The sequence below is a fragment of the Notothenia coriiceps genome, unplaced genomic scaffold (genome assembly GCF_000735185.1).
Source record: "Notothenia coriiceps isolate Sejong01 unplaced genomic scaffold, NC01 NC01_scaffold00023275, whole genome shotgun sequence".
Taxonomy (NCBI): domain Eukaryota; kingdom Metazoa; phylum Chordata; class Actinopteri; order Perciformes; family Nototheniidae; genus Notothenia; species Notothenia coriiceps.
Window position 1 is genome coordinate 129,874 of NW_011355976.1, and position 10,567 is coordinate 140,440.

Sequence of the window (10,567 nt, forward strand, 5' to 3'; positions counted from 1 at the left end):
GGCCGGAGAGATTCATATCACAAGTCACAGCAGCAAAAGGTTCTCTCTCTCTCCCTCTCTCTCNTTCTGACTGCACGGGTGGGTTGTCATGTCAATTCTGCCCAGCCTATGTCTCGATAGACCTTTTAACTAGTTTACAGAGATTCAAATCCACATATTGGGGATGGGCGTAAACATCTGCAGACACAGGAGATGTCTCTCACATCTGTGGAGCTTAGAAAGCCAGCGTTCTCACAGTCGTAAAACCCGCCCTGTGCCCACCAGGTCAGGCCATAAAACCTAGTATCAACATACGACTGCATTAACACATTCCTTACGGGAGATTAGAAGCAGGTATGGTCGTAAATGTCAACACACAGAATAAGGTTAAATATTTTAGGAGTAAGGAAGAATTATTCTTTGACACTTAGGAGTAAGACAGAAATATTCCCTTACAAAAGCCACACCCAAATAAAAAGAAAATACTAGTTTGATAGTTTCCTTTGAGTCAACTAAATGAGGGATTAAAAAGATCTGGGGGCGGGGATAAAAACTGAGATAGCTCATCAAAACGACCCATTTCGAGTCTGATGGTAATCCACAGGTGGCATAAATAAATGATGTGTTATTTTAATTGAAACTTTCAAATTGTAATAAATACCCACTGATGTCACAAAGTACAAAGAGAGATTGAGCTCAGATCAGGTTTATTGTAAAAACAATACAGCCGATTAAAAGTAACAGCACATTTAGAAACGATTAAACTGACAAGGAATCGAGCTACATCCCCTAGTGCACAAACTGAAAACATAAAAACAGCAGCTGAAGATCCACCAGACGAAGGTCAGGCACTTAGACAGAAGAGAGGGACAGTATGTGTGTACAAATACATTCAAAGTAAGGAAAACCAGAGAGGAAAGTACACAAGCCCTATGATGCAGAAACCCTACTTTGGAAGACAGGATGCCTAATTTCACTTGAGACAAGGAAAAATATCAATTAAAAACCTCTAAAATAACAACACTATTGGTTACATTGTTTTTGATTACACACAAACTAGAGCCGGAGTAACTGCCAGCGTGTAACAGTCTTTCTCTTCTACAGCTCGTCGTCATTAGACCTTTTAATCTCTTTCTTTAGTTTTTGTGCAGTAATCTTCTTCACAAACAAAACCAACAAACCTAAACCTAAAAGCTGAGTCAAACCAGGTTTAAAATACAAACCTGACATTTAACAAGGTCAGTGCAAACTCTGGTGTCAAAGTGACGAGGCCCCATAAAAACTAACAGCGTGACTCTCTCGTATCATTATGTACACGGCCGTAACAAAACATTATCCTAAGATGCGTTTACAGGTTCTACTCACACGTAACAGTTAAAGGTTTTGGAGAATACACCACAAGTGGTTGCAAGTAGTACAGGTTATTGTTAATATAAGGTTTTCCTGTTGTGAAATAAGCTTTATGACGTTTGTGAATGAGAAACAGCACGTACAGACTGCGTGCTGCTAAGAGTTAAACTGTACTACACTGCAAATATTTAGCTGCTTTAATATTGCAAATATTTCACCTTCGAAATATTTCAGTTTGTGCCTTTCTTTTTTTAAATGCCAGGATGCAATGTCGATACAAATAAATGTGTGTGCTCTTTACCACAAGGAATTAGTTCAAGTATATATGTGTGGAGTGTATTTTCAATACAAATCAACCAGAATAGATTAGCGTTTTGAATATCCTTGAGTTAGTCTAATATACAGTATATTAGTTTTAAAATTGACTGCATTTGTTTTCCCGATGTTTTTCATAGAAAGCAGTTTCGACTGCATCATCCTAGTATATACCCAATAATAGGGTGGGGTCGAGTCCTAACATTGCATATTGTTAATATTGCTATCCAAAGCAAACCGTTACATTCATCTGTATTCCTATGAGAGTCCACAGAAAAGAGATGTGTAAAAGTCTACGAAGCCCGACAGAGAGGCACTGTCTCCTCGGCCGGTCGGTATGCAGGAGTGCATTGGTGGGTTGAGAGTGGGGGGGCTGGTAGTGGTCCAAACGGGACTGTTGATACAATTGGCATGTGCAGCACGGCCATTTAAACAACCACTGGGGCCCATTCACTTGATTTGCGTCCATACTGGGTAAAGTAAGGGAGAAAAGAGGGCAAAAATAAGCAATATGCATACAAAGTTGTATTCTTTAGAGAAAACTGCTACAAGGAAACTACTGTATTTTGATAGTTGTTATGTCATTAATGGAAGACACATTTTGAAAAACAATATCTATCGCCTTTCTCTGTTTAAATGAATTGTTTACTGATTATCTTTGGGTTTTGTACGTTGGGCTGAAGAAAAAGTGTCACACGTTATTTGTGTCATTATAGAGACTAAATAAATAATAAAAGGAAATAAAGGCACATTTATAGAAAATGTGTGTACTGCAGCCCTGATTTAAGTCAATAAATGTCTACCTGAATTACAATATATGCCCTAAATTGCAGTGAGAAATGTGGACCTTGCACTTTCACATTCTGCCAGTTTTCTTCAGCATCAAGGTTTTAAATATTAGCTGAAGTTGAAAAGCTGAAGATGGATATTTGCAGATATCTTATTTAGAGTAGTTCCCTTTTGTTGCCACTTGGAGTCGCCAATATTTAAGTAGAACTGCAACAGTAAAGGAGCTGTTGCACACTGTGGTGCACTTACCTGAATGTCAGTAAGCTCTTTGTGGAACCTCTTAGCCAGACCGTTCTGTATAGTCGGGACCTGGTACGTCTGAGAGAGAAAGAAACATTGAGTCCTTTAGCCCACACTGCTACCCAGAATGATCCACAATCAGTGAGTTTAAATCTTCATCATCAGCTGCCAATGGGGTGACACTACGTCGATTAATCAAGTATTGCAGTCAAGTACAAATTCAACGCACTTTAACTTTACTTAAGTATTTCCATTCTGTGCAACATTACACCTAAACAACACTCCATCCAAGAGATATATCCGCTGCATATGTTTGACAGCTTTAGTTACTTTTTAGATTACACATTTTCACCTCCTTCCTGTCCTGAGAAGACCATTTATCTTCAGATGTGGTGATTATGAATTTTGTAAGAAAAACTGAAGGCGTTGAAAAACCGTTTTAAGGTAAACAAACAACGCCATTTTAGAGATATGTGGTTCTCACTGGACAGCGTCATTAAAGATATATGATGATCTTAAAGAGTATGATGGCTTGTTGGGGATTATACCTGACAGTATATAAATGAGTTCAGATTAACACAACCTTTAACATCAACAGGAGTCAAATGCAACATACAGTTGTATTATTCCATAAACATCATATATAATAGTAAACACTCACAGGGAATATTTCCTGCACAAGGACTAGTTTTACTTATATGCCAATTACAGGATAGAATGAGCTATTCTCAACAGAAGATAGAGAAAGATAACTTTGAATTCACAAAGAGGACATGAGAAGGCAGGCACAGCAGCTGAGCTCCTACCGTTCCCCTGTAGAGGAGGCTGCCCACGGGACACACCACGCAGGCCGTCCCCGCCCCGAACACCTCCAGGACCCTCCCAGAGTCCAGAGCCCCCAGCAGCTCAGGCATGCCCATCGTACGCTCCGTCACCTTGAACTCACCCTGACAAGACACACAGAAAGCTATTTATTCATATTTCTTTAAAAACATTTTTGGTGCCGTAAAGATTTGACGTGATTAATGATCCCCATGTTACACACAGGAGGAGTGGGATTTTCCCAATAAACAAAGTACAGACATTCCAAAAATAATCCCTCTCAATGGTCACTTATTTTTCTTTCAGAGCTGATTACCAGCACCCCTCAGAGTTAACTTCAACCCCCAGGTTGGCAAACACATATCGACTGTTACCAAGTGACCAACAAATGCAATAAGGGGACAAATTCTACAGTTTATCCATCTGGAACATTTAGACGTAATCAATCAACATTTGGAGACATTAGCAGCAGCTCAGGGAGACTGCAAAGAGGTCACAACGTCTGACTCACTGTTCTATAAACACGTGTTGAAAATGCCTCTTTACAAATCAGACTGTGCCACAATAGTTCTCCGTTTGCATTTTCTGACAATTTGAGGAGTACGGAGAAAAATAATAGGGATGTGAAAATTAAACATCTGTGCTGTTGAGTCCATGTGAGAGCTCAGTCTCCTCTCTGGTGGTCTTACCCAGCTTCTGGACAGGTCCAGCAGCGACTGTCTGGTCACTCCCGGGAGAATGATGCCATCCAGAGGGGGGGTGAACAACTCTTTCTCTGCAGACAAACAGTTTTATCTTCGGTCAATTCACAAGGTGTTTGAATGTTTCCACAAAAGGCAGTGATTAACAGGAAACCTCAGAAAAAACATTTCAGAGTCTAGAGAGGAGAGTCTGACCTCCGTTCTCATTGGTCCAGTAGATGAAGAGGTTCATGGTGCCGACCTCTGTGATCTCCTCCTGCTCTCCGTACAGCCACAGCACCTGCTGGCACCCCCGCTTCACCGCCTCGCTCTGCACCGCGATGGTAGGGCCGTAGTTACTGGAGAGGGGAAATAAACCAAAGACAACGTGTCAAGAGTGCATCTGGGAGAGAGGGAGACATGTCCAAATGACAGAGGTGTTGCTTGGGTATTAAGACATGCTGTATACCTTTTTTATTTCAAAAATATTAGATATTAGTATTAAAATATTACAATCTTATTTAATTACAGAGGATATCAGAGTTTGTTCACCGCCTCACCTGTTCCTCAATAGTTTTTGATGTACAAACGAGACATTTAAGTGTTTCGGTGTTTTAGTTTTTCTGAGTTATGAAACCAAACCTTTACCATAGGTTGGGTTTTTTTTTGTACTGAGAAGGAAGCATATTGGGGGGAAATATATCATCCATGTGAACAATAGAGGACTTGGAACATTTTTGTTGATTCATTTTATCCGAAGGTAAAAAAAAAAAAACTAGCTTCCTTGAACAAATAACAAAGAACCATTTGTCATCTTCTTACTGAGATTGAATAACCACCTAAGAAAACCTGAAGCGCTGCTTTGACTTGTTATTCTCTCCGCGGACGTCAGGCCGAGGTGGAGGTATAGCAACTGTTTTTAAGAGTGACTATAAATGCCAGCAGCTTTCACTGACATTTTCACCCGGCAGCTTTGAACTGAGCGTGTTCGAGCTTGGTCGTTCTCATACAGTGTGCTGTGGTCTATAGACCTCCCAAATACAATAAGGGATTTTTAAACGATTTCTCGGATTTCTTGGCTGAAATTATGCCAAAATATGATCGTGTTCTTATTGTTGGGGATTTTAATATTCACGTGTGTTGCCCCGACAAAGCTATGGCAAAGGACTTTTTAGACCTTGTTGATTCCTTTAATCTTGTGCAGTCTGTGTCTGGCCCAACGCAGGAACGCGGACACACACTTGATCTTGTTCTGTTTTATGGTTTGCCGGTTCTTAACCTGGAGATTTGTGACGCCTTTCTCTCTGATCATATGCCTGTGTTATCTGATGTGAGTCTTTCTTGTGAAACGGTTAAACCGCGCGCTGCCGGGCAGTTCTCTGTCGCTTTTAAACAGAACTGTGTGAATCGGGAACCTATGTCACCTGAAACGGATGAACTTAGCTCATGGTTTCACTCTACTTGCAAAGCTACCATAGACACTGTTGCTCCTTTAAAAACCAGGCAACCTAAAACTAAATCTGAGCCTTGGTTAAATGACACGACTCGGGCTGTCCGACAGGATTGCCGTAGAGCTGAGCGTAAATGGAAAAAGGACAAACTGCAAGTTTCATTTGAAATGTTGAGGGAGTGTTGGTGTTTCTATCAGATCACTGTGAAAGAGGCAAAAAGCAAACTTTTATCTGACATCTTTCTGTCAAATCGTCAGACTATTGATTTGGTCCTTAATGCCCCCCAGAATACCGTTATGGAGACCTCTACCGCGGTCTGTGAAGATTTTCTTCACTTTTTTATGAATAAGGTAAACTCCAGCTCAAATCTCTGCTCCTGCAATTGACCCCTCAGTTCCTGCACCGTGTTCTGCTGTCTTTATTCAGTTTGATCCTGTAGCTCTGTCTTTTGTACAGGAGACTGTCTCCAATTTAAAGCCCTCTGGTTCTCCAAATGACCCTGTCGCGCCTCGACTTTTTAAAGAGGTTTTCCCCACTGTTGGACCATCTGTGCTGGCAGTTTTAAACAGCAGCCTGCTCTCAGGGAAGGTCCCCGAAAACCTGAAGCATGCAGTAGTGCAACCTCGTANTCTCCCATGTTCCCCTTTAAACTGTTGGTTTTCTCTGGAAGTTTTTCCTTGTACGATGTGAGGGTCTAAGGACAGAGGGTGTCGTGTTGTCATACTGATATTCTGTACACAGTGTGAAGACCACTGAGACAAATGCAACATTTGTGAAATTGGGCTATATAAATAAACATTGATTGATTGATTGATCCTCCCTGAGGATTTCTGAGGACGAGGTTGGGTAAGAACTTACAGGAAGGCAGCTTCTCTCAGCGCTGCGGTGCATCCTCTCCATGTTCAGCATGGGTCTGAACAGACGGACGTGGTTGTCAACTCCACGGAAAGCCTTCATGCCTTCAAACAACTGCAGAGACAGAAAGACACAACACGTTTAGTATCAGAAAGTTGATCTCCAACTGATATCAAGAGGGTTTCTCGTTGAAAACAGCAACAATTGAAATGTCTTTGTCGATTTCATTATTTCAAATAGCACTCCATTTGATTTTAGGCTAACCACTCAGGTTTCCCTGCAACTAAATGGCTGAAGTTAAAGCTGTATCTATTTTATTTTTTACATTAAAAGCTACTGAGTTTTTTAATTAAGCTTTGAATATCTGTTATGACATCATTACCTTGATAACAAAATTAAATGTGATTATATGTTATTTATGTCTGTTGCTGCAAGACCACCCTGTTTATACAGGTTCATGTCTCCCTTTGGGTGTTTTTTTTTACCGCAGTTAAAAAGTTGATGCTGAAAGGTTAAACGCCAACAAATATTGAATGAAACTAAAATGTTTTGTGAATCTTGGAAATGATTCCATCTTTGTTTATTTACTAATAAATTATGACTTTTTGATTTTTTGGAGAGGTCGGTAGCAATCCTACTCAGTGACCACTGGAACTTCATTCTACAAATAGCATAATACTAAGATCATTATTCCATCCTTATCTTTATGTGCAGAAATATCAGTTTAAACAAAATGAATAGACATTAGAGAAAAGAGAAAAACAACATTTGATGCTAATATGCAATATGAATGTCAATGCTAAGAATGAAGCTTCGAAGACATGAACGTTAGTTATAAATCCAACCCAACAATCATGGTTACATGGATACATGGTTGATAACGAAACATCCTTTAATTTGTAAGAGAAAGTAAAGACAATTACAAATAAAACATATGCACAAAATATTTGAGTGTATACTTACTTCTATGGAGTAGTGCAGGGCGGAGCTGGCCGGGTGCAGCGACAGGTTCTGGAAAGGTTTGATCTGAGGAGCCTGCCAGCCGTCCTTCTCCGACCAGTTGATGGTCAACATGTGGTCGGAGAACTGTTTTCCGAACACCAAGGTGGAGGGGTCGGGCTTCTGCTTACATGCTGCATTGCGTTCAATGACAAGATCTGCTGCCTGATGTGCAGACGGAGAAGCAAGCCGGACACGGCGGAGGAAAGCAAGAAGTGGACGGAACAAGAGCAGAGCGGGCGACGAGTACAGTGATTGTTTTTAAATCAATAATTGACAGAGCATGCTTAAAAGGACAATTAGTTGAGTGTTATAAAGAGTCAGCTGAGATGCTGACTCATCTTGGCAATTAGAGACAATTAATTAAGTTAAGTTAAACTGAAATAAATTATTACAACAGGCAGACAGTGAGGGAAAGACAAAGAGGAAAAGAAACGTCAAGTTTTATGCAAGTTAATATAGACTTACTCCAATACCGTAGAGAGGCCTATTTGAGGTTATGTATCTTTCCTGAGTAAGATTACTTCCTTCTTTTTATGATGAGGAACACATTATGCTCTGTCGGACATTAACAGGCCAGACAGACCATCAATCAAACAGTTTGGAGATGGGACAGGCCTCGACTTGTCGAAAAGAACATATCTCTCATTACCTTAAAGGAGCTGGCCAACCGCAGTGAGCCAAAGGAGAAGGGGAGGGCCTGGAGAAGTCGTCCATGAAGTGCCTGCAAAACAAACACAACAGAAACTCTTTACTATTTATACACAATAACGGTAATCACAAGCAAAAAGGTTTGAGGTCCAGACACCATGTTGCAATACTTCATAGATCTATCATCTATTCAGGTAACCACAATCCAATCAGCTGAGGCGATACACAAGGTCACCATATATGACATTGTGTGATTGTGCAAGGTGAGAAACTAGTTGGGAGGGTATCTGTGGCAAAAGGGCCAAAGAAGCCACTAATAATAATGTAACTGATGTTCTTTCTGTTAGTCTACTTGTGATTTTGGTAATTTAGTATACAAGGGTGATCATTAACAGTAACATTCACAATACGGTGCTGATCATTTGACTTAGTCATATGCTCATTTGACTTGGCAGTGTTCTAGGGAACCGCCTACTTGATGCTTAAGAAATTCCAAAGAATTACAGCGACTAGGGAGCAGGATCCCGTGTGTGCTCTTTGCTGAATGGATGGTGCAAGTTCTGACATTATTGCGATCATATGTCTATGCATGTATATACATGTTTACTTTGTGACATGCACGTATAAATCAGATTCATGACTGATCTTGTTGCTTCTCAATTGTGACCCACTAAAGTGAAATGAAAGCAAGTGCTGGTTCGTATTTGTGCATATCAGAGCCAGTAACAAACCAATGTTCATATCCTGCAATCAGATGCAAAACTCAGGTAAAACTCAGGTAAACTCAGTAATATGACCATTCAAAGAAAACTCGATGCTGTCATTGCCTATGAATTACTTATAATACAGTCTCGTGATCCTAAACAGCAGAAGGATACATGCTTTTGGCATACTAGTTATCTAACTATCATCTTATTGACTTGACTGCCAGCATCAACCAAAACCGTGCAAGATATGTAAAATGTTTACTTTTCAAAATGTCCACAATATCTTTCTTTTTTTTGCAGCCGAATTCTATATATTGCACAAAGAAGATTTACAGAAGACATTAAGTTGTGTTTTAGGAGGAGATTATTTTTTGCTCATCATCAATGCATTTCTAGTTTCCACTCTTTTCTCATGGAGTTTGGTGTGTTGACCTTTCCATACTGCATTGTTTTTGCCCCCTCCGTGCTGGCGGGACATCGCACGGTGCAAAGCATTTAAAGGACTGGTTATCTTTCTCTGTCATTATCAGCTACCTTATCACTGTATTAAATGAATGATTTACCCAGATGTTCATGTAAACAGATTATAAACAGCACACAGACGGTCGATGAACTCACCGTTCGCAGGACTGCCATCTCCGCTACGTAACGATGTGAAAAGCGCGATTATTTGTTCGTGTGGAAACAACCACTCAAAGTCAACTTGAGTTCCGCTTTGAAATTCGAGACGCTGTCCGGCTGAGTTGGTGCAAGCTGAAAGCAGAAACCTCCCAGAAATAAAATGTCCCTCGTTATAGTCCTTTAACCAACACACTCAATATACTTTTTGAAGGGTTTATTATGACTCGTTTATTTTGTTCGTGCCTGTCCTTTCTGGGTAAATAATTAAACATCACTTGCACTGTTCTGTAATAAAAACAATAGTGTAAGAGGGGAAAAATATATATAAAATCAGTTTTATCATACAAAACACTAACTATAATGACTGGTTTTCATTCATGAAGTCATTGAGGGCGTGACAAAAGCGTAACATCTGATTGGCGGACAGCAGCAGGCTCATAGGGGGAAGGTTATTCGAGGTCACACTGGTCGATGCGGATTGGTCGCCCGCTGGGGAGGTGCAGCTCGTCCTGTTTCACACAGGTTTCACACATGGGCACAAGAACCTTTCTCATTTCACTAACTTCCTCTCCTCGAGTCCTCGGTCCTCCGGAAGTGACCCGGAAATGGTTTTCGGCGCGCCATGTTGAAGGACATCTCGGCCCATTCCCAAACCGCCCCCTACACCCTACCCCTCCGTTTGCGCGTTCGCGCGAAGTTTCCGCCATATTAAGTGCTGTTCCAAACCAACGAGTGTGGAGGGGGAGTGGGCTATCAAGCCCTCAAACAGCGAGTCTGCAGCGGTGCTGACTTGAGACCGGTCTCTATCTGACCGGAGTCACGCTGTGTGTGTCCGTCAGGAAACAAGCTGTTAACAAGTAGTTCCAGCAAACATCCACTGATAAACTGCGATGGTAACAACCTCATGATAACCTCATATGTTTTTAACTTAGGATCATACCTGTGTTTAGTCTAGAAAAAGGTAAATGTGTGCATTTTATTATAAAGTTGTGTATATTTACAGACTGTTGTAAAAACTAAGAAGCTTATAAACATCAGGTTTAAAACTAAAAGAGCTTTGAAACACAATGAAAGATGTTTGGAGTTTTATTTGAGTTATTAATTTAAA

General features: G+C 40.6%; 2 protein-coding genes across 2 annotated transcripts in view; both read right to left on the reverse strand.

Moving 5' to 3' along the window:
- Nucleotides 1-669: 669 nt before the first annotated feature.
- bcat2 (branched chain amino-acid transaminase 2, mitochondrial) lies at nucleotides 670-9,570 on the reverse strand. The gene is made up of 9 exons (XM_010781497.1): nucleotides 9,457-9,570; nucleotides 8,133-8,204; nucleotides 7,445-7,645; nucleotides 6,481-6,595; nucleotides 4,392-4,547; nucleotides 4,185-4,270; nucleotides 3,480-3,620; nucleotides 2,683-2,751; nucleotides 670-2,114 (listed from the first exon to the last, which is right to left on the reverse strand). The coding sequence occupies exons 1-9, from the start codon at nucleotides 9,472-9,474 to the stop codon at nucleotides 2,073-2,075; spliced, it is 900 nt and encodes a 299-aa protein (XP_010779799.1). The 5' UTR covers nucleotides 9,475-9,570; the 3' UTR covers nucleotides 670-2,072.
- hsd17b14 (hydroxysteroid (17-beta) dehydrogenase 14) overlaps nucleotides 9,511-10,567 on the reverse strand; it is a 51,462-nt gene continuing 50,405 nt past the window's right edge. The window contains exon 21 of the mRNA XM_010781475.1: nucleotides 9,511-9,591. The gene's annotated coding sequence lies outside the window, so the exon portion shown is untranslated. The remainder of the gene's footprint in view (nucleotides 9,592-10,567) is intronic.